The sequence below is a fragment of the Macaca mulatta genome, chromosome 11, assembly GCF_049350105.2.
Source record: "Macaca mulatta isolate MMU2019108-1 chromosome 11, T2T-MMU8v2.0, whole genome shotgun sequence".
NCBI lineage: Eukaryota > Metazoa > Chordata > Mammalia > Primates > Cercopithecidae > Macaca > Macaca mulatta.
In genome coordinates, this window is record NC_133416.1 from 7913831 (window position 1) to 7935996 (window position 22166).

Here is a 22166-nt window from a genome sequence, read left to right on the forward strand (position 1 = left end):
GAGGCCTGGGACAAGCCCACCTCTGACATGGTCAGGTCTTGGAATCTATTCAGAGGGGTCTCACTGTTAGGAGCCACCAGAGTCCTCTGGAACAAAGGCTTCAGAGTCCTGAATCCTTTCCATGGAATAGTTTAAGAAACGGTTATGAGGCCAGGTGCGGCGGCTCACGCTGGTAATCCCAGGACTTCGGGAGGCCGAGGCGGGCGGATCACGAGGTCAGGAGTTCGAGACCAGCCTGCCAACATGGCAAAACCCTGTGTTTACTAAAAAATTAGCTGGGCATGGTGGTGCGCACCTGTAGTCCCAGCTACTTGGGAGGCTGAGGCAGAAGAGTCGCTTGAACCCAGGAGGTGGTGGTTGTGGTGAGCCAAGATCCCTCCAGCTGCACTCCAGCTTGGCGACAGAGCAAGACTCCATCTCAAAAACAAAAAACAAAACCAGTTATGAAGCGGGGATGGGGTGGGCTAGTTTTAATAGATCCAGGCGATTAGTACCTGGCATCCTTAACCACCCTACAGTTTGAGAAGGGAGTGGTTGATAATCTCAAAAGCCTGGAAGGGAAGGGAAATCAGGCCGGGCGTTATGCTCCGTCGCCCATCAGTAGACAAGGCCATTTTAGGAAAGTGCGAGAATGTCTTTTGCTCTGGGCTTTTACTGCCGAATCCAGGTCTCTGGGCTTAACAACAACGAACGGGCTGTGACTGGCTGGTATCTCAGCCAATCAGCATCGAACTCATTTGCATAGGCTGAGAGCAAATGTTCGCGAACTCTAGAAATGAATGACTTAAGTTCCTTAGAATATTCTTTTTCCTACCGAAAGTTACAACATGCATCGTTGTTTATACAGTAATAGGAACAAGAAAAAAAAGCCACCTGAGTTCACCCTCACCAATTGTGGAGTTCATGCATATCCCTTCTTCTCTCTACACACATGCGCAACAGTGTTACAGCTCTTTTAGAATTTGTCTAGCAGGCTTTCCGGTATTTGCCGGAAAGCCCCTTTCACATAGCTTGTTTATAACAATAGAATCTGTTTAGTGCGCGCAACTTCCGTTAAGATCTTTTAGTAGGTAGTTTTCCTGGTGCAAACGATGTTAGAAGGTTTGGATGCGAAGGTTCGGACCACGCCTGGGGGCTTCCGGCTACACCGGATGTTGCTTCCTTTCCGCCCCCACTGGTCTTGGGAACTGTTAGTAGGACGTGGCTCTTTCTTCCTGAGCTTTCCATTTATCTCCGCTGCACTTGCAGCTTCAGACGCCGTATGGCGTCCGCCGCGTCCCAACCCGCGGCCCTCAGCGCTGAGCAGGCAAAGGGTGAGAATAATCGTAGTCAACGCATGGGTTGCCGGTCCGGGGAGGATGCGGGCAGAGGATGTGGGGCGACAAACCTGGCTTCGTCCGCCGGGAAAACAGGGTAGGGGACGCCGGGTCCCGTCGTTCTAAGTGGGGCGCTTGCCCCCAAGACTCGGGATCTTATTGGGTTACCTATAGCCTCAATCCACTAATTCCCTGCGCTCTCCACTGGGCCCGCTCTCCGTTCTCCGACGCCTACCCGGGACGCCTCCCTGGGATGCTTCTGACGCGCAGTGGTCCTGGCGGAGGTGATCCAGGCGTTCTCCGCCCCTGAGAATGCAGTGCGCATGGACGAGGCTCGGGATAACGCGTGCAACGACATGGGTAAGATGCTGCAATTCGTGCTGCCCGTGGCCACGCAGATCCAGCAGGAGGTTATCAAAGCCTATGGCTTCAGCTGCGACGGGGAAGGTGGGTCAGACACGGGAAGGCGGGGGTTGGGTCGGGAGAGGGCGCCGGATCTGTGGGGCCCTGAGTGGTTGTCCCCTTTCTCGCCACACGGCGACAGTGTTGGCACTCAGAGCTCAGGGTCTACCCTGAGCTTGTGCCTCCGAGTTGCATTTTGTACAGGAGAGGTTCCGTATCCCTTATCCGAAATACTTGGGACCAGAAGTGTTTTGGATTTTTTCAGATTTCGGAATATTTACGTATACATGGATATCTTGGGGGATGGGACTCAAATCTGAACACGAAATTGTTTTGTTTCGTATACATACAGCTTAAGCACATAGCCTGAAGGTAATTTTATATAATAGTCTGAATAATCTTGTGCATAAGACAAAGTTTTGACTGCGTTTTGACTACAGTCCCCCCACCCCCACCCCCCACCATGAAGTCAGGTGTGGAATTTTCCATTTTTGGCTTCACACTGGCACTCAAATAATTTCAGATTTTGGGTTTTCTAATTAAGGATGGTCAACCTGTACTGTGAATCACATTATTATTACATTTTGTGATGAGGGAGCAAACGCTAATGGTGCAGACTTTTAGTAGTAGCAGAGCTGGACGTCAACGCTGTTGTGCCATCTTTTAGTGAGAGGTCTGCATTACAGCAGTGGCTGCAGTCTCTCCAGGGTGTTTCAGCTAATTTCTGTTTGGGGGTTGGTGGTTAAATTTTTGGTGAGATCCTGGTGTTCCCCAAAGGTGCTGACTGATTCAGCTCTGCTGCCCCGTAGCCTTCCTGCGTTCCAGCTACAGACCCGGGGTCTCGTGTTCATTCATGGGGTTCCAGTGACTAAACTGCTAAAAGGGTTCACCTGAGAGCAAGAAGCACACTGCCTTGGGATATTTTCATTCACTGCATCCCATCTAGTTGTGCCCAGTGTAGACCAAGAAGTTGATCCAAACCACATAGGACAGAGGCCTGCATGCGTCCTGTTTTGCAAACAGCTGCCCAGCCAGTGGGGAAGCAGTTCATGCTTAAACTACCACCCCCTCCAGCTGTCTTACGCAGCTGGTCCTTGGAAGAAGCGTTGACCCTCCACTCCCTCTTGCAGGTGTCCTTAAATTTGCTCGCTTGGTCAAGTCCTATGAAGCCCAGGATCCTGAGATCGCCAGCCTGTCAGGCAAGCTGAAGGCGCTGTTCCTGCCGCCCATGACCCTGCCACCCCACGGGCCTGCTGCTGGTGGCAGCGTGGCTGCCTCCTGAGAGTTGGCCCTCCCTGTGCCCCTGCCAGGGAAGAAAAGGCCTTGATGTTCCAGACGATAATAAACGTGCCTGTGACTTAGCCTTGGTGTCAGTCTTTTGCAGACTTGACAACCCCCATCTCACCTTCCCAGATTCCCTCTGCCTTTCCAGGCCCCATCCCCATGTACAGCTCCTTCCTATACTCCTGGCTGGGCCTAACCCTGCTCCAGTGAGGGCCTGAGGCTCCTCCCCTTCCCCCAGGGCAGGGTGAGAGGCTGGACTGGGCCCCTCGACGCTCTGGGTGGGTGGGCGGGCCTGCACTGGGGACACCTCCTTCTCTGAGGAATTGGGCTGTTAGGACTTTCCCTTAGGCCCTTTGGTTTCCACCTACTGAGAGCTTTCCCCCATTGGTTGCTCTTCCCTCAGCCAGGGTTACTTCCTGGTCTTTGCTCCTACCCAGCGTCCCGCTGCTCTGTCAGCTTGAGCTCCAGGTGGAGCTCCAGGTGGCTCCTCCTCTCCCGAGGGAAGGGGGCCCTGGCCCAGCGGGCAGGCCTGCTGTACTCCCGCACTGGGGCTGCAGGGAAGCTGGCCACTGTGGGCGGTCTCAGGCCAGCCCCGCCCCACCTGTCCTTTTCCCGGAGACTATTAGTCCAGGGTTTGTCCCTGCGGTGCCATTGGCCTGGCAGGCTGGATCGAGGAGGAAGTGGCTGATTTCTGAGTGGTTCTTCCTCTCCTGGCTTGGGCCGCTGTGCACAGCTGTGCCCCTGGCTCAGCCCCGCCCCCTGTGGCCCTCCGCTGTGACTTCCCCATCCCTACAGAGAGATGCTGTCCTGTGGGTAAGTCCCAGGCACCACCTGGGTCCTAGTCTCCTGTTAGTTTTGGAGGGAGGGAGGGCCTTGTTGATGCTCACTCCATCATGTATGTGAGCGTGAGTGCGATCTGCCGCTGCCCTGCCATGCGCCTGCTTCCGATCCCTATAAACCTTCCCCTTCCCGCAAAGTGTGAGGACCCCCAGGCTCACTCATGCCCCTCTGCCCCATCTTTAACATTTTCCGCCTGACAAGTGTGTATCTGTTCTCTCCATTGCATTTCTACTTCCAGCCTCTGGGCTCCTGCTTCTGTCTCCTGCTTAGGACCTGTCCCCCGTGGGTAGCTCACAACACCTGAAACAGCAATCAGAGGCCACCCGCGAAGGCCCTCCCATGCCCAGCCAACTTCCCCGCTCTTCCCAACATCTGACTTTGGTCCCATCTTCCTTCCGTTTCCTTTCACTTCCCGTTCCCCTGCATCATTCATTCAACAGGTACGTGTTGAGCGTCTGTTACACACCAGGTGTTGTTTAAGATGCTGGTAATACTGGAGTGAACAAGACAGACATGGTCCCTGCTCTCACGGAGCTTACATTCCAGTGGGAGGTTACAGACTGAACAAAAAACCCAATAAATTGGATCATTGCAGATTCTCAGAAGTGTTATGCAGTAAATGAAACAGCCTCGGCTGGGTGTAGTGGTTCACGCCTGTGATCCCAGCACATTGGGAGGCTGAGGCGAGACGATTGCTTGAGCCCAGGAGTTTGAGACCAGCCTGGCCATATAGTGAGACCCTGTCTCTACAAAAAATAAGAAATTAGCTGGGTATAGTGGAATGCGTCTGTGGTTCCAGCTATGAGCCTGGGAGGTCAAGGCTGCAGTGAGTAGTGATTGCACCACTGCACACCAGCCTGGGCGACAGAGCGAGACCTTGTCTCAAAGAAAAAAAAAGAAAATGAACCAGCTTCATGTGCTAGCAAGTGACTGGGTGTGCAGGTGACATTACTAGCTGGAGGGATCGGGGAGGCCTTCCCGAGGAGGTGACATTTGAGCTGAGACCTGCTTGAGGAGGAAGAGGAGCCAGCCATGTGATGTGGTGATCAAGGCCTGGGCAGAGGAGCTTCCCTGGGCAGAGGAGATGGTGAGCACAAAGCCCTAATGTGGGAACAAACAAAAAAAGGACCGTGTGTCCGTGGCAGAGGGCCCTCGTGGAGCAGAGGCAGGGCCACGGCAGGTTAGACCTTGTTGGATCTGGGATGTTGAAAGTGAAAACCTGGCCAGATGAGGTGGTGCATGCCTGTGATCCCAGCACTTTGGGAGGCCGAGATGGGAGGATCGCTTGAGCTCAGGAGTTTAAAACAAGCCTGGGCAACATAGAGAGATTCCATCTCTATTAAAAAAAAAAAAAAAAAATACTGGGTGTGATGGCCCAAGCATGTAGTAGTCCCAGCAGTTTGGGAGACTGAGGTGGGAGGATCACTTGAGCCTAGGAGTTCAAGACCACGCCGGGCAACATACAGAGAGACCCCATCTCAACTATGACTACTACTACTAAATAGCTGGACATAGTGGCACGCACCTGTGGTCTCAGTTACTTGGGAGGCTGAGGCAGGAGGATCACCTGAGCCAAGGAGGTTGAGACTGCAGTGAGTTGTGATTGTGACACTGCACTTTTCAGCCTGGGTGACAAAGCAAGATTCTGTGTCATAAAAAGAGAGAGAGAGAGAGAGGAAGGAAGGAAGGAAGAAAGGAAGGAGAGGAAGAAAGAAAAAAAAAGAGAAAGAAGGAAGAAAAGGAAAGCGAGAAAGAGGAAAGAAGAAAAAAAATAAAGAGAAAAAGAAAAAGTGACAACTGGCCAAAAGAAAGAAGAAAGAAAAAGTGACAACTGGCTGGGCGCGGTGGCTCACGCCTGTAATCCCAGCACTTTGGGAGGAGTTCGAGACCAGCCTGGCCGACATAGTGAAACCCTGTCTCAACTAAAGATACAAAAAAAGAAAAGAAAAGAAAAGAAAAAAAATTAGGCGGGCACAGTAGGGCGCACCTGTAGTCCCAGCTACTAGGGAGGCTGAGGCAGGAGAATTGCTCGAACCTGGGAGGCAGAGGTTGCAGTGAGCCAAGTCTGCGCCACTGTACTCCAGCCTGGGCGACAGGGAGAGACTCCATCCCCAAAAAAAATACAAAAAAGAAAAAGTGACAACCTGATTACAGAGTACTGGTGAGTTTGTGGGTGGGTGGCTCCCCAGCCCTGCTGATTCTTGCTTCTCACACTCACATCTGCTCCTGCCCCAGTGCACGTCTTGTCACTGTCGGCCCCACCGATGGGGTTCCAACTGAGTCTTCTGGTGCTTGATCCTTTCCGTGGTCATTTTCCTGCCAGGTAGCTTGGCCAGGCCTCCCCTGGTGCAGATTCCATCCTTGGTTTCTCAGCCTGGCCTTGAATGACCCTCTACAGCAGGGTCCCAACCTCTCAGAGCAGCTTTGCTTCAGCCACACAGCTTGCTCACAGCCAGGCACTGCACATGTGGACTCTGTGCGTGCCACCCCTTTGCCCTGATGCATGTTGCCTCTGGGGGAGCACTTCTTCCTCCACCTTCCATCATGGGCTGTGGTGGTGCCTATCCCATCTGACCCTGACGCTGTCTGCTGCGGTATGGTTGGTGGTGGAAAGGGCACCAGGCTCCGGCATCTGACATCCTTGTTTTACCCACCTTCCCACTCACTAGCTTGTGACCCTGGCCAATTACTTAACATCTCTGAGTGTTAGTTTCTATTTCTATAATTGGGTGAATAACACCTACTAAGTAGTGTTGGCCTGAGGATTAATACTATAATGTAAAAGCTGGCGGCACTGAAACCCTGCCACTTACCAGCTTTTCACATCAGTATTTGGGAAATATTCTTAAGCTCATTTGTCCACGGGGATTCTGAGGCTCAGAGAAGTTCACGAATTTTCTATAGATTATTTTGCTTTATTCGCCCTTCCAGACTGCCTATCTTCTTATATCACCGTTGATCTTGATCTGCATGGTTTTTAATTTTTTTTTTTTTGAGACGGAGTTTCACTCTGTTGCCCAGGCTAGAGTGCAGTGGCCCGATCTCGGCGCACTGCAACCTCCACCTCCCAGGTTCAAGCAATTCTCCTGCCTCAGCCTCCTGAGAAGCTGGGATTACCGGCGTGTACCACCACACCCAGCTAATTTTTGTATTTTCAGTAGAGTCGGGGTTTCACCATGTTGGCCAGGCTGGTCTCGAACTCCTGACCTCAAGTGATCTGCCCACCTCAGCCTCCCAAAGTGCTGGGATTACAGATGTGAGCAACCACGCCTGGCTTGGTTTTTAATTTTTTAAAAATTCACTGGGCCGGGCGCGGTGGCTCACGCCTGTAATCCCAGCACTTTGGGAGCTGAGGCGGGCAGATCACGAGGTCAGGACATGGAGACCATCCTGGCCAGCATGGCGAAACCCTGTCTCTACTAAAAATACAAAAAAATTAGCCGGGCGTGGTGGCGGGCGCCTGTAGTCCCAGTTACTCGGGAGGCTAAGGCAGGAAAATGGCGTGAACCCAGGAGGCGGAGCTTGCAGTGAGCAGAGATCGTGCCATTGCACTCCAGCCTGGGCGACAGTGCGAGACTCCGTCTCAAAAAAAAAAAAATTATTTTTTTTATATTTATTTATTTTGAGATGGAGTCTTGCTCTGTCACCCAGGCTGGAGTGCAGCCGCCCAATATCGGCTCACTGCAAGCTCCGCCTCCCAGGTTCCAGCGGTTCTGCTGCCTCAGCCTCCCGAGTAGCTAGGATTACAGGCGCCTGCCACCGCGCCTGGCTAATTTTTGTATTTTTAGTAGAGATGGGGTTTCACTGTGTTGCCCAGCTGGTGTCGAACTCCTGACCTCAAGCGATCCTCCCACCTCGGCCTCCCAAAGTGCTGGGATTACAGGTGTGAGTCACTGCGTCCAGCTGTATTTTTATTTTTATTTTTATTTTTTGAGACAGTGTCTCACTCTGTCACCCAGGCTGGATTACAGCGGCATAACCATGGCTCACTGCAGCCTCGACCACCCCACACTCAAGTGATCCTCCCATCTCAGTCTCTCAAGTACCTGGGGCTACAGGGGCTGTGCCACCACACCTGTATTTTTTGTAGAGACAGGTTTCCCAGGCTGGTCTCAAACTCGGGGTCAAGCAATCCACCAGCTTCACCCCCACAAAGTGCTGGGATTACAGGCGTGAGCCACTGCACCTGGCCTTGATCTCGACTTTTATCTTCCTGCTTCCAAGGAAATATTTTTTTCTTCTGAATTATCAGGCACTTACTTTTGTAATTCTTAGTCTCCCTGAGCTTGTTTCCTCCCATAAGAAAACGGGGAAAATTATTCCTACATCACAGGGCTGTCTGAGGCCTAAATGAGATCATGTATGTGAAAGTGATCTGCAAATCCCACACCACACCAAAGTCAGGGAGGTAGTTTTTCATTTTCCTGCCAAAGGATAGCAGAAACTGTACCTCTTCTCTGAGTTCTGCATCTTGGCTTGACACCCTTCAGAGAAATTCCTGCCTCTTCCATGGTTCAGGAAGAGGTGCCTAGTTAGTTTCTTCTGGGTACCTAGTTAGTTCCTTTCCACCAAGTGGGTTTAAGCCCTGGAAGGACAGTGTACTGGGGCCAGGGTGCAGTGGGTGTTTGGTGCTGAGCCTGGACCTGAAACTTTGTGTGTGGTCAGAATTACATTCCACGCGTGGGGATGTGCACTGCACCAGGTATCTGTGTAGGTGGACATGGATGATGAGGTGCATGTGCCGTGACTATGTGTGCATCCTTGGCTGTGTATGACAAGCAGGCTGTGTGTGTAGGACCAGGAAGCTGTACTTGTGGCCAGGTATGTGCCTATGGACTGACAAGTTTGTTAGACACTTGCTCAGTGCCAGGCATCGCACTGGACTCTGAACACTGAGATGAGCGAGAGCACCAGCGGGTGTCCCGCACTGCAGCGCGCTTTGCTGTGTTCTTGCTCCTTGGCGTTGGGCATGGGGGTTCCGTGGAGTTCTGGGGCTCCAGGGTGGTGTCCAAGCTGAAGAGATAGTCAAAGCCGGACCATGCAATAAACCCACCAGGCAGATTCCCCAGGGCACCAGTGAGAGAAGAAAACCGGAAACAAATAGAACATAAAGGAAGAAGGAAAAGTGGAAAAGCCTTTTTTTGGGGGAAAACATTAATGTTTGTTGTTTCTAAAAATGATAAAGTAGTTATCATGGGAAAATTAGACTTGTTGGGCTTAAAACTTTATTTTTTTCTTATTTTATCTGAAGCAAACCATGCATAATGTTCATAAACATTAAGTACACAACAACCTGACTTCACTTTTTTTTTTTTTTTTTTTTTTTGAGATAGAGTCTTACTCTGTCACCAGGCTGGAGTGCAGTGGTGTGATCTCGGCTCACTGCAACCTCTATTTCCTGGGTTCAAGTGATTCTCCTGCCTCAGCCTCCCGAGTAGCTGGGATTACAGGCGCCCACCACCACGTCCAGCTAATTTTTTTGTATTTTTAGTAGAGAGGGGGTTTCGCCATGTTGGCCAGGATGGTCTCGATCTCCTGACCTCGTGATCCACCAGCCTCGGCCTCCCAAAGTGTTGGGATTACAGGCGTGAGCCACCGCGCCCGGCCGACTTCACGTTTATACACACCCATGCAAAAAGCATCCAGGTGGAGACAAAGAGCCTTCCCTGCACCCTAAAAGTTTCCCAGAAATTGTTCCCAGTTAGCATATTTATTTTTGTAAAGGTAATGCATGCCCATCATATAACATTCAAAAAGGTATGTAGAGAACCAAGTGTCCCCCCAGCCCTGTCCTTTAGCCACCCAGTTTTCCTCCCTAGGGGAAGCCATCAATATGTGTTTCTTATGTATCCCCTGTTGAGCTTCTTTTCCTCATTTTGGTTTGGCGGTGTTGGCATTTGTATTTGGAATTACAGGCAGGGAGCATCATATACCTTAGTGTTTAGGGCCTCTAAGATCAACCAGCCCTGAGAAAATCAGCCATGGCGAGGACCTTGGACCCCAGGCCCCCGGAGATAGGCCCCCTGGTGGGAGTCCTGGGGCGGGGCAGAGGCCTAGGGACAAGAATCAGAAAAGACCCAAGTTTGACAGGGCTGCTCAGGGTCATGCTGTCCATCCCTCTGCCACAGTGGCATGGACAAAACGCATATGTTGGTTACAGAAGTGCACCCTTCTCTCTTGCAAGCACTGGCAAGGTCTTAACTATCAGTCTCCCACTCCCATGGCAGCCCCTTTGCACAAGGAGGCTCTTAATCTCTGTTCTTTGAAGCCCTGAGGGCTGGTGTATAGGAGTTCAAAGCATTGGCTTTGGAACCGGCCTGTCTGGGTTTGAATGCTGGCACTGCAGCTGACTCACTGAGGGACTCAGGCAATGCCTTACCCTTCCTGAGCCTCAGGTTCCTTGTCTGTGAGATGATAAAGATAGCCCCTATTTCATAGGGCTGTGGTGAGAAATCAATCAGACGAGGCATGTGAACGCCATTATAGCACAGCACCCGGCATCCAGCAGGACTCACTCGCTGACAGCTGTCACCGCCATCATTGTCATTAGCGTGGGCCAGGGAGGGCTGTGTAAAAGCAGCTGGTGGAGGAGGAAGAGATGCCGTGTGAGCGTCTCGGTTCACATGCATGAAGTATGATCTGGGCCTGGAGTGTGCAGTGCACACGTGTGTCCTTACTGCATGTGTTGTCACATGTGTGCAATGCCATGCTCCTAAGCCTTTGATTGCAGACGTGTGGGAAGTGGGCCCCGTCCCCACCCCCAGTGCCACCGTGCTCTGCTTCTCTTCCCTTGCTCTGCTCTAAAACGAGAAGTGCAAGTGAGTTCCCCCAAGGGGTCGGCCGCGCCTCTTCCTGTCCCCGCCCTGCCGGCCGCCCCAGGCCAGTGGAGTGGCAGCCCCAGAACTGGGACCACTAGGGGTGGTGAAGCGGCCTGGCACTGGGAGCTGCATTTGAGGCTTAGTCCCTGAGTTCTCCGCCTGCCCAGACTAGCTGCACCTCCTCATTCCCTGCGCCCCCTTCCTCTCCGGAAGCCCCCAGGATGGTGAGGTAAGGGCCTGCCACCCACGGTAGACAGGAGGCAAGGGTGCCTGGTGCCCACGGGACCCCTCCTCACTGCCCTGCCTGGGCCGCCCAGGTGGTTTCACCGAGACCTCAGTGGGCTGGATGCAGAGACCCTGCTCAAGGGCCGAGGTGTCCATGGCAGCTTCCTGGCTCGGCCCAGTCGCAAGAACCAGGGTGACTTCTCACTCTCTGTCAGGTAGGTGCCCCCACCCCCGGCGTTTTGGCCACTGTCTTGTGCCATCCAGGCCCTGAACCACTCACTCCTGGTTCTCCGTGGCAGTGCCGACTCCCCGACCCCCACGTCCCGTCTGTGCCCTCGCGCCCCACCCCCGCCCTCCCCACCCCTGTCTGTGCCCACCCATGCCCATGTGTGCCCCCACCCAGGACCTCAGCCGATCCCTGCCCTCCTGCTTTACTCCTGCACCGACTGGCCTCACCGCCTGGTGCCCTGCAGGGTGGGGGATCAGGTGACCCATATTCGGATCCAGAACTCAGGGGATTTCTATGACCTGTATGGAGGGGAGAAGTTCGCGACGCTGACAGAGCTGGTGGAGTACTACACTCAGCAGCAGGGCGTCCTGCAAGACCGCGACGGCACCATCATCCACCTCAAGTACCCGCTGAACTGCTCCGATCCCACCAGTGAGAGGTGAGGCCTCTGTACCCCCGCCACTCGCAAGCAGGGGTGAGTCGGCTCCCGCCCTGAGCGGCCAGGGAGACAGGGAGCCTGGCACCCGGCACTGCCTGCCCTCCATCCCCTCCCCTCCCCGCACCGGCTGGGGCTCTCAGTGTCCCTCCTTCATGCTGTCCTGTGGCCTGGTGTCTCAGAGCCTAACCTACCACCCTTTCCACCTAACCCCGAGGAAGCCAAAGAAAGCTGCCTTGCCCTATACCAGGGGCCCTGGCCGCTGCAGCCCAGGTCCCACTAGACACAGGGAGGCCACTGCTGGTGGCCAGCATATCGTGCCGGCCAGCTCTGTTGTTAGAAAGCTCTTCTTCCTCTGGAAGCCAGCCTGCCCTCCTCCGTCTGCCTCTCACCCCAGTGCATGTCAGGACAGTGAGGAGCTGACACTGCGGATGAGGATGGGGATGAACGGTTGCCAGGACGCTTGACACCTTGTCCCAGCCGCCCAGTGGGGATGGGTCTGTCCTGTGGGGTCAAATACAGAGATCACTGAAAGCAGGATGTGAAGTGTTCACCTGTGTAAAGGGTCTCACACTGTCTCAGGCACAGAATAATACTCCAGGCATTTCCTTCCTGTGCCCTCCTCGACTCCTCCTGTGGTCTTCCAAAGGCATGGATGGGGGGCTGGGGAGCTTTGAACACTCCTCAGGACACCATAGCTCCTTCCAGCAGCCACATCTCAATGCCAGATCCTCTTAAAGGGCAGCGGAATAACGCTAGGGGGTTTTCACACGGACCCCTGGGCCAAGCCGACTTGCCCTTGCCCTGCATTCGTGGATCGATTGTTGAAATGATTGGGAAACTTGCTTCTGCCAGCTTGCAGCCTTTCTTAGATTCGGGCCTCCAAACTGCCTCAATATTTTTGGTCAGGTCACTGATTGAAACTTAGAGCTGGATTCGGTCGCGGTACAGCCCTGTGGCCCACCTGGGAGGCCTCCTTTCCTGGATCTGCCTCCTTCAAGGCCTTCCTCATCTGAGCCTCACATGGCTGGCTCTATGTCTGCCCCCTGCCCTTCCTCTTCCCCACTGCAACACTCAGGGGGCTTCTGCCAGCGAGACCCTCTAAAGCTCATGTCCTCTGTTTCTCCTTGCCTCAAGCTAGGAGGAGGAGGACGGGCTGACCAGTGCCTAGAGTTGGAAGAGAGGAGCAGGGCCCCAGGAGGCCCCTGCAGAGGAGGCTGAGGCCTGGGTTCAAAGAGAAGAGAGAGAAGGAAGGGAGGGCAGTGCTGGGGCAGGAGGTTAAGACCGGGGAAGCCACACAGAAGGCCCTTTTGGGTGACCCATCCCAGGAGCCAGTGTCACCCCCGAACCTGGGAGTGTGTGAGAGACTTTCTCCCAGGTTCTGCTGTGTCCCCTGCCTTGTCTGTGGCACCTCCTTCTCTGCGGGAATTTGCATCTGTCCCTCGGTGGCTCTGCGCTTCCTGTGGTCAGCCTGACATTTGCATGGAGACTTCCTCATCCTGGGGCCCAAGGGAAGGGGCTCAGCCCCCTCCCTGCTGCCTGGGGTCCTAGCCTGTCCCCAGGTGGTGGGCTGAAGTGGCCTAATGGGGTATGGAGGCTCTGGGGGGTCTCTCAGCTGGAGTCACCTCTGGGCAGGGGTGAGATGGGTTGGGACAGACTGGTCCTCCCCTCTTCCCCCCATCCCTGCGGTTGGAAAATTTGCCCGCCCTCCCCTTGTCCCTGGGCTGAGGAAACCTCACAACCTCACTTCTCACTCTCTCCCCAGAAGGAGTTTTGTGTTTTTTCCATCACGTGGTTTCCTGTGGGGCAGGGCATTGTGGGGCTACAGTTTCCTCCTGGGAAAGGGGTGTGCTTTGGGGAAAGGGCTTAGTTCTGCTTTCTGCCCCGACAGCCCCTTTGAATCCCTTTGAACCCTTTTGAACCCTGGGCTCCCCTTCAGTGACATCATCCAGGGCACCCCAGAGCCCCCTACACCACTCTTTCCCCAGTGGGGTTGTCCTCCCCGCCTCCCTGGGGGAGCGCACCCCATTGGCCTTCCTTGTGACTTGTGTCTCTCTGTCCATCTCCCGCCACTCCCTGTGGTGTGGCCTTGGTCTGTGTTTCTCTTTGCCTCTGGTCTCTGCCGGGGCACAGCCTGATCCTTCATGGAGACTCTTCCTTAGTTTCCCTCTTCCAAATATTTGGAATATTGCCAGCCCTTCTGCCTTTCAGAGGTGGTCTCTGGGTTCAAAGCCTGGTCAGAATTCTGGGGGCTAAGATAGCTTGAGCCTGGGAGGTCAAGGCTGCAGAGAGCAATAACCGTGCCCCTGCACTCCAGCCTGGGCAACAGAGCTCGGGAGGCTTGCCTTGGAGTCCATCAGGGGCCCTAGGCCAGTGAGTAACAGCTCAGCGTCAGTTTCCTCATCTATAAAATGGGGGTAATATCATACCCAGCCCTCAGCATGTTTGTGAGAGGCATCAATACGATGGTGGATTTGGAACCATCTAGCGCAGTGCCTGGCCACAGTAGGTGCTTGATTTCCTGCCCCTCTCTGTGAATATCTTTGCTCAGCACCTTCCCCTGTGGCCTGGGTCTCACCTTCCCTGACGCTGCCTTCTGTAGGTGGTACCATGGCCACATGTCTGGAGGGCAGGCAGAGACGCTGCTGCAGGCCAAGGGCGAGCCCTGGACATTTCTTGTGCGTGAGAGCCTCAGCCAGCCTGGAGATTTTGTGCTATCTGTGCTTAGTGACCAGCCCAAGGCTGGCCCAGGCTCCCCGCTCAGGGTCACCCACATCAAGGTCATGTGTGAGGTAAGGCAGCCAGGTGGTGGGGGAGCCTCTGCTGAGGCTCCTGTCTGTGACCGCAGTGTGGGTGGCAGGGAGGGTCTGCCTGGGCTTGAATTCAAGGCTGGGGCTCAGGGAGGGAGACTCGAGCCCTGTGAGTGGCCTTATTTGGCTCCCTCCAGGGTGGACGCTACACAGTGGGTGGTTCAGAGACCTTCGACAGCCTCACGGACCTGGTGGAGCACTTCAAGAAGACGGGGATTGAGGAGGCCTCAGGTGCCTTTGTCTACCTGCGGCAGGTCAGGCGGGGACCCAGCTGCTTCCTCCCTTCCCCTGAGCTGTCCCCCAGGTGTGAGCTTCTGAGACCTCTGAGTTGCTGACTTCTCGCTCTCCCCTATCCCAGCCGTACTACGCCACGAGGGTGAATGCGGCTGACATTGAGAACCGAGTCTTGGAACTGAACAAGAAGAAGGAGTCCGAGGATACAGCCAAGGCTGGCTTCTGGGAGGAGTTTGAGGTGCATGGTGGGGAACTGGCAGGGCTGGGGCAGCTGAGGCGGTGGCGGCCGCGTGGGGCCCCAGGCGGACACCTTCCTCCCCTTGCCCACCTCTGCTCCTGACCCACCCCACGTGAGCTCCCCTGATGGGTGCTCTCTCTGGGAGGTGATGCTCATTTCCTCACCCACATCTCAGAGTTTGCAGAAGCAGGAGGTGAAGAACTTGCACCAGCGTCTGGAAGGGCAGCGGCCAGAGAACAAGGGCAAGAACCGCTATAAGAACATTCTGCCCTGTGAGCACCCAGCCTGCCCCATTCACCCAGGAGACCGCCCCACCCCAGCCACTGCCCCTGCCCCATTCACCCAGGAGACCTCCCCTGCTGCAGCCGCTGCCCCTGCCCCATTCACCCAGGAGACTGCCCCGCCCCAGCCGCCACCCCTGCCCCATTCACCCACCCAGGAGACCGCCCCGCTCCAGCCGCCGCCCCTATCTCACAGGTCTCCACCCTCCACTCCAGGAGGGGCCACCTCCCCACACCCCTTCTCCAAAAGGCCTCTACTCCTCCCAGAAGTGCCTCCCCACCATCAGCAGGCAGGCTGCCCCTTGCTCCCAACCTCCTTCTTGTGAATCCCCTCACTCCCTCCGTACAGATGATCCCCCACCCCTGCTGCCCACAGTCCCCCGCAAGCCTCATGGCTTCTGAGACCAGAACGGCCTGTTAGCTCAGGAGGGTCTGACGCAGGTGTGGTGAGTCCCTGGCTGACCCAGGCCATCTCGCCTCCTCTCCACCCACTCCCAGTTGACCACAGCCGAGTGATCCTACAGGGACGTGACAGTAACATCCCGGGGTCCGACTATATCAATGCCAACTACATCAAGGTCAGTGGTGTGGGTCATGTGGGAGGAGAGGCTGGGCCCTGGGAATTCCCTGTCTGGTGGGGGACCCTAGATCCAGAGACACCTGGGCAAAGCCAAAGCTGGCTTCTTGCATGGGTGAGGGGAGCAGTGGTTCAGGCCCTGTGCTGGGCTGAGGGGCTCACTGTTTTGGGGTGCGTCTCTCCACGCTTGTGTCCAGAACCAGCTGCTAGGCCCTGATGAGAACACTAAGACCTACATCGCCAGCCAGGGCTGTCTAGAGGCCACGGTCAACGACTTCTGGCAGATGGCGTGGCAGGAGAACACCCGCGTCATCGTCATGACCACCCGAGAGGTGGAGAAAGGCCGGGTAGGGCACCCCGCCCCATCCCCACATCCTTGCCCCGTCCTTGTGGTCATACCATTAAGTCAAAGAACCGTCAGATGCCAGAGCAGAAAGGGATCTCGGGGGTGAGGGTCCAGCCTTGTTGGGAAACTGAGGGCTAGTGACAAAGTCTCGACTACACGATGCAACCCCCAGATCCCTGCATGCACCCCTGGGCTCTTCTGAGCTCCAGACCCAGGTTTTAGGCTGTCCTCCTTCCTCCTACACCTTCCCCACCTGTCTGCATCCAGGCCCCTCCTGTCCTCCCTGCCCCATAGATGTCTGTGGAGTCTGCCCCTCACTCTGCAGCCTCCCCTTACACAGCACCCTCTGTGCTGCCGTTGAAGTGATGCCATCCGTGACAAACTGGGTCGAGTTCCTTCCCCTCTGAAATCTCTTCCATGGCTCCTGGTCACCTTTGGGATAAAGTCACACTCGAAGGCCTGGCGTTCAAGGCCTGGTGGTTTCCCTCTGACTCCCACGCTTCTCTTGAAGGCTCACCGCTTCCAGCAGCCGCGGCTCTTTCAGGTTCCCAGCCTTTCTTTGCACAAGCTCTTTTCTGCTAGGAAATGACTCTGTCTCCACACTGTCTCCGCCCGGCAGATGCCTCGTGTTTGAAGACACAGCTGAAGCGCTGCCTTCTCTGTGAATTCAGGTCTTGTTTTCTCCAGGACCTAGAGGGCGAGTTTCCTCGTTCCCAGCCACGCTCCTCAGCGCGGCGTCTCCCCGGTCACTTGTCTCTGTGAGCTCCTCCAGGCACAGGGGCACAGACTGGGTGTTAGCTGTGTCTGTGACTACAGCCTGGTTTGCACGGCTTCGGGGACAACGCCTGCCTCGGCAATGTTTGTTGAATGACAAATGGATGTACCAGTAAAGCGGCTGGCCAGGTCGCACCACCTGTTGGTGGCTGATCTGAGACGAGAGCCCAGGTCTCCTGCCTCTCTGCCAGCTCATCTATCCATCCAACAAACGTTTGGGCCGGTGCCAGGCACTCAGAACCTAGAGCGGGACCTGGGATGGGCCACAGCGCCCTGCTCTGTGCCTCATCCCCACCCGACCCTCCCTTTCCAGAACAAATGTGTCCCATACTGGCCCGAGGTGGGCACTCAGCGCGTTTATGGGCCCTACTCTGTGACCAACTGCGGGGAGCATGACACGACCGAATACAAACTCCGCACCTTACACGTCTCCCCACTGGACAATGTGAGCGGCCCCCACTCCCTGCCCTGCTCCGGGAGTCCCTCCCGGACTTGTTCTCCTCTCTGGTGGGGTAGGGCGAGACAGGTGGGGTGTTCCGAGGGAGCAGGGGGCACTGACCCTGTGTCCTCGGCCCAGGGGGACCTCATTCGGGAGATCTGGCATTACCAGTACCTGAGCTGGCCCGACCATGGGGTCCCCAGTGAGCCTGGGGGTGTCCTCAGCTTCCTGGACCAGATCAACCAGCGGCAGGAAAGTCTGCCTCATGCAGGGCCCATCATCGTGCACTGCAGGTGAGGATGATAATCCTGATGGTAGTAGTGGCCGCTGAGAAGTAAATACTGCTAAGTGCCATGAGCGTTATAAGCAACATACACGTTAGCTCACACGATTAGTGCCTTCCGCTCACTCCCAGCTTCTTCTGGGTCCCCTCATGGCTCCAGACCCCTGGGTGGAACGTGGCTGGAACCAGCCCCACTTTGGCCCTCTGCCTGTGGTTGTCTTCCTCAGAGCCCTCCCCAGATGTACCATCTCGCCCAACCCTGCCAAATACAGAGGAGGAACCTGGGACCCAGTTGCTGGCCAGGCCCAAGCTAGGCAGGGCAAGGCCGGGCAGGCACCCACAGTAGGCCTGGGTCCTGGCTGCTCCGCTTTCTCTCCAGGTCTCACTCCGTTGGTTTCTTCTCGCCTCCCAGGAACATCCATGGGGCTTGTGCTCCCCGTTCCTCCTCTTTTTCCATCGGTAGACCCAGGGCTTTGGCTTGTTCCTGACTCCGCCCTCTCTCCCAGCTTCCCCAGGCGGCGCCCCATCCTGGCCCCCAGGGCTGTGTGGGGATGGACAATGCCTTTTTGGGGGTGCACATAGCTCCTCTATCTACCCTCATGTTTGTGATCAGGAGACCCTGGTAAGGTGCAGAGGTGGGGGCCTCAAGGAGGAGCAGGGGTCCCACAGATGAGCCCACTGAGCCCGCCTGGCCTGGGTGGATGAGAGGCAGCGGGTGCAGGGCCCCTCCGCTTACCAGCTGCGTGATCTTGGACAAATTACTTAACTTTTCTAACCCTCAGCTTCCTCCTCTGTAAAATCAGGACCTCAGGGTTGTAGTGAGAACTCAATGAGACCCTGTCGTTGCGGCTGGAATTCCGTCAGCCCTCAAACACGGGGCGCTGTTACTGGTTTAGTAACTCACGTCAGGCAGAGAATGGGGGAAATGAGAACCTGCCTTGCTCTGGTCCCTTCCCACTCCCACCGTGGACCCCAGGCCTGCGACAGTCTCTGGCTTCCTCCTCTTCCCCCAGCAGCTGTTTGTCCTGGGACAAGTCAGCTGAATCTAGAGGTGCCCCCGATGGGCTGTCTCGGGGACCCGGCTCTGTCCTCTGCTCTCTCAGAGACAGGCCCATCCCCGAGAGCTACCCTCCTGCTCACCCGCCACACACACATCACACACTTCTTGGAAGCCCCGTGGCCTTTATTTAGACGTTACAGGAAGGAAGTGGGTGTGGGGGGTTATTTTTGACAATCTGGGTTTGAAATTAGACAGTGCGACTCAGGGCATCAGCCTGATGGGCCCAGCCGAGGGTGGGCCTGGGGTCTCCCTGGCGTCTGTTTGCCCAGGGGTGGGAAAGAAGAGAAGCTTCCTACGGCCCTGCTCCTCCGAGCGCCCTGACCCGGCGCGCCTGCACCCTGCTGTCTCAGGGGTGTCCTTTTCCTGATGTCAGGGTTTGAAGAAAAACGAAGTGAACCGTGCTGAGAGACGCACCAGATCTCCTGCAGGGAGAGGCGGGGAGGGCTCAGGGTACCTGGGAGCCGACAGGATAGTGGTGGGATTTGGGGGTCCCAGGTCTTCCGGGGTGGGGGCAGCCACTCACCAGGAGTGGGGAGTCGGCGCGAGGAGTGGAGGAGGGAAGGATGGTGGCAGCCGGGGAGACGGCGTCAACACCACAGAGCCAGAGTGGAGCGCGCCCATGCAGAGCTGGGCAAACGTCCGTCGTCACTTGCCCGGTGACCCTGGGCACATTCCCTCCCATCACTGGAGGCTCAGGCTGCTCCTGTGGTGCCTGGGGCTGGAGCTGAGCACTGGGTACCCCCCTTCCCGGGAGGGCTTGACTGGCCTCTGACCGTACCCCCGTCTTTCCCCAGCGCCGGCATTGGCCGCACGGGCACCATCATTGTCATCGACATGCTCATGGAGAACATCTCCACCAAGGGTGAGGGGCACCTGGGGGCTTGGGAGTGGGGCTGAGCAGCCTCTCGGTGTCTGCCTATGCCTGGACCTGAGGTTTGACTGCCCCCCACCCAGGCTTGGACTGTGACATTGACATCCAGAAGACCATCCAGATGGTGCGGGCGCAGCGCTCAGGCATGGTGCAGACAGAGGCGCAGTACAAGTTCATCTACGTGGCCATTGCCCAGTTCATTGAAACCACCAAGAAGAAGCTGGAGGTCCTGCAGGTGTGTGCAGAGCAGGGCCTGGGGGGCTGCAGTGCGGGGCAGGCGCCACCTAGCCGTGCTGGGACCACCACCCTCCCACCATCCCTCTGTCCATAGTCGCAGAAGGGCCAGGAGTCGGAGTATGGGAACATCACCTACCCCCCAGCCATGAAGAACGCCCATGCCAAGGCCTCCCGCACCTCGTCCAAGTGAGTGGCCCTGACTGCCACTGCCCGGCATCCACCCCTTTGTCCTGCCCAACCCGATCCTCACTTTCTGGAGAGGACAAGTGTCACAACTGGGGGGGCCTGGCTTCAAGTTCAGGCTTGGGTCTCACCCTTTCTATTCATAAGCATTTCCCGAGTGCCCACCACGTGTGGGCCTCTGCTAGGTACCAGCCGTGCACTCCTGTATGAGATGTAGCCTCTGTCCTCTAGGAGCTTGGAGTCTAGTGCGGGGACAGTGGCTGGGTCGCCTGTGAGATGGGGTGGCCAGAGGGGGCTGCCAGTGCCGAGTCCCCCGCGCTGTCTCCTGACCTGCACCCACTGCCTGTACTTGCCCCCCTGCACCCCGCTGCAGACACAAGGAGGATGTGTATGAGAACCTGCACAGTAAGAACAAGAGGGAGGAGAAAGTGAAGAAGCAGCGGTCAGCAGACAAGGAGAAGAGCAAGGGTTCCCTCAAGAGGAAGTGAGCGGCGCTGTCCTCAGGTGGCCATGGTACAGTTCTTCTGCCTGGGTGTCCTCCCGGCCCTGCCCCGTGTCCTTGGCTCCACTGCCTTCCCTGGGTGGATGGGGTGGCCGTAGCCTCACTCTGTGCTTCCCAGATGCCCCAGACCTTCTTGTTCCCCCTCCAGGTTCCAGCCACCCTCTCACTCCCTCACTCGCTTCTCTTGGCAGCCTCAGCCCTGAACCTGCGGAAGCCTTCCACGGTGGACAGACTCACAACCTGAACCTAGGAGCGTCCCATTCTATTGTAATTTAAATGGCTGCATCCCCCCCACCTCTCCCTGACCCTGTATATAGCCCAGCCAGGCCCTAGGCAGGGCCAACCCTTCTCCTCTTGTAAATAAAGCCCTGGGATCACTGTGTGTCGCCTCTGAGCGCTTTGCTTGCCCAGTGAGTGGTTGCCCAGTGAGTGGGCGGCCGGAGGGCAGGATGGGTAACCGTGCGTGCCTTCGCGTGAAAGCTCCGCCTTCTGTCAGACGGACGTGGGTCGGGGCTCCGCCTCACACGTGGGAGGGTGACTGTGGGCGAAGCTCCCCAGTCTCCTTCTTTAAAATGGAGGGCGATCATAACAAGGTGGTTATGAAAAGCACCGAGATGACGGCTGACGATAAGACGGGCACAGTGACTCACCACAAGCTCGCCATGTGCCCAGGCACTAAAAGACTACACACGATAGTTCAGTCTAGGCACTTTTATCATTCTCATTTTACAGTGGAGGAAACTGAGGCACAGAAAGACTAAGTAACTTGGTCACTTGCCCAAGGTCACAGGGTTATGGAACAGTGAAGCTGGGATTTGAACCCAGGCCGTCTGGCCCCAGAGTCCATACTCCTTACCCTGGAGTTGCAGCTGGGGCCACCCTCAGGGGGGCCTGATCACACTCCCCTGATGCCGACTTCCAGATCTGAACTAAGAAGAGTAGTTAACAGCCGGAAGCGCAGACCCGAGGTCAGCCCTGCTGCGTCCCCTCTGGCGGGAACAGGGACTGGCTCCTCAGTGCACCCAGGTGCGCCCAGCTCCTCCCCTCATCCAGGCTGCTGCCGCCCTTATCCTTTTGGGCAGAGTTTGAAGAGCTGGCTGGCTTGAAGATTGCTTTGTTTTTTGGTCCCCTCTTCCTTCCCCCATGTCAGGATTGGTGTTTCTTCTTTATTTGAAACACTGGTCTCCTGGGGAGTAAAGCCGGTGGGACTCATCCCTCAGGAAGGGCTGGCGCCCACTCCCGGAAAGGCTGAGAAGGCACAGGTTCCAAAGCCCAGAGGCTGGGCGTGCATTATTCAGCAAGTCCTTCTTATAGAGGCCCCGGCACCACAGGCATTCGCAGTCCCCCGAATTGGAATTTAGGCTGGTCAGGGAGAGAGATTCACAACCCGATCACAAGCATCAAATAATTGCTGGCGGGTATTAAGAAGGAAGCAAACAAAGACCGAGAGAGAGAACAGCTAGGGATTGAGCAACACAATAGCTCCCTGGGGCTACGGCCCTCCAGGGCGCGGGTGGGGCAATCACCTGTCGGGCTCAGGTCCCCGCTCCCAGCAACGCCCTTTCTATCCCAGCCGGAGCTGCACAAAGGCAAGTCCCACCTCCTCTAACCGCCCTTGGGCTACCTGCCCTTGGGGTGGGACTTGGACTCCACTGAGGGCTGTGCTGTGAGGTGGGTCCAGGAGCAGCTCGGTCCGAGAGTGGAGCGCGATCATTCCCTCTGCAGGCCTCAGTCGAGGGGCAGGGCTGATGCTCCGGGCCAGCTGGGGTCTCTGGGTAGCG

The 22166-nt window shown here is 56.2% G+C and overlaps 2 protein-coding genes and 1 non-coding gene across 18 annotated transcripts; all 3 read left to right on the forward strand.

The window, feature by feature from the left end:
• The first annotated feature begins 556 nt into the window (after positions 1 to 556).
• On the forward strand, positions 557 to 3079 carry C11H12orf57 (chromosome 11 C12orf57 homolog). Of its 4 annotated transcripts, none has more exons than XM_077952981.1 (3): positions 557 to 788; positions 1587 to 1763; positions 2849 to 3079. In XM_077952981.1, exons 1-3 carry the CDS (start codon positions 776 to 778, stop codon positions 2998 to 3000), a joined length of 342 nt encoding a protein of 113 aa, XP_077809107.1. In that variant the 5' UTR covers positions 557 to 775; the 3' UTR covers positions 3001 to 3079. The 4 variants fall into 4 exon arrangements, with proteins under 4 accessions (XP_077809107.1, XP_077809108.1, XP_015006311.1 ...); XM_077952982.1 differs by lacking the exon at positions 557 to 788 and adding an exon at positions 1162 to 1313 and having other exon boundaries at positions 1491 to 1763; XM_015150825.3 differs by lacking the exon at positions 557 to 788 and adding an exon at positions 1162 to 1313 and having other exon boundaries at positions 1587 to 1676.
• On the forward strand, positions 940 to 1001 carry LOC114671164 (U7 small nuclear RNA). The gene has a single exon (XR_003721053.1). It is a non-coding gene; the product is annotated as a U7 small nuclear RNA (small nuclear RNA).
• Positions 3080 to 3349: 270 nt separating the features above from the next.
• Positions 3350 to 20767, forward strand: PTPN6 (protein tyrosine phosphatase non-receptor type 6). Of its 13 annotated transcripts, none has more exons than XR_013400820.1 (17): positions 3421 to 3815; positions 4081 to 4282; positions 10978 to 11100; positions 11359 to 11553; positions 14153 to 14342; positions 14498 to 14614; positions 14719 to 14832; positions 15008 to 15104; positions 15612 to 15691; positions 15888 to 16037; positions 17124 to 17240; positions 17446 to 17542; positions 19387 to 19454; positions 19547 to 19698; positions 19795 to 19886; positions 20257 to 20396; positions 20534 to 20767. XR_013400820.1 is itself a non-coding variant. In XM_077953458.1 (17 exons), exons 2-16 carry the CDS (start codon positions 4182 to 4184, stop codon positions 20369 to 20371), a joined length of 1881 nt encoding a protein of 626 aa, XP_077809584.1. In that variant the 5' UTR covers positions 3421 to 3815; positions 4081 to 4181; the 3' UTR covers positions 20372 to 20396; positions 20534 to 20767. The 13 variants fall into 13 exon arrangements, 10 of the variants coding, with proteins under 10 accessions (XP_015006433.1, XP_077809585.1, XP_077809584.1 ...); XR_013400819.1 differs by having other exon boundaries at positions 20577 to 20767; XR_013400821.1 differs by having other exon boundaries at positions 20257 to 20387; positions 20577 to 20767.
• Positions 20768 to 22166: the final 1399 nt, after the last annotated feature.

Bases quoted from the DNA above. Each gene is read 5' to 3' on its own strand.
- C11H12orf57 (NM_001266876.1), top strand. From the start codon at position 1,262: ATGGCGTCCGCCGCGTCCCAACCCGCGGCCCTCAGCGCTGAGCAGGCA. The intron at 1,314-1,586 runs GTGAGAATAATC...TCTGACGCGCAG, and splicing joins CAGCGCTGAGCAGGCAAAGG to TGGTCCTGGCGGAGGTGATC. The intron at 1,764-2,848 runs GTGGGTCAGACA...TCCCTCTTGCAG, and splicing joins CTTCAGCTGCGACGGGGAAG to GTGTCCTTAAATTTGCTCGC.
- PTPN6 (XM_077953458.1), top strand. From the start codon at position 4,182: ATGCCCAGCCAACTTCCCCGCTCTTCCCAACATCTGACTTTGGTCCCA. The intron at 4,283-10,977 runs GTACGTGTTGAG...TGGGCCGCCCAG, and splicing joins CTGCATCATTCATTCAACAG to GTGGTTTCACCGAGACCTCA. The intron at 19,887-20,256 runs GTGAGTGGCCCT...ACCCCGCTGCAG, and splicing joins GCCTCCCGCACCTCGTCCAA to ACACAAGGAGGATGTGTATG.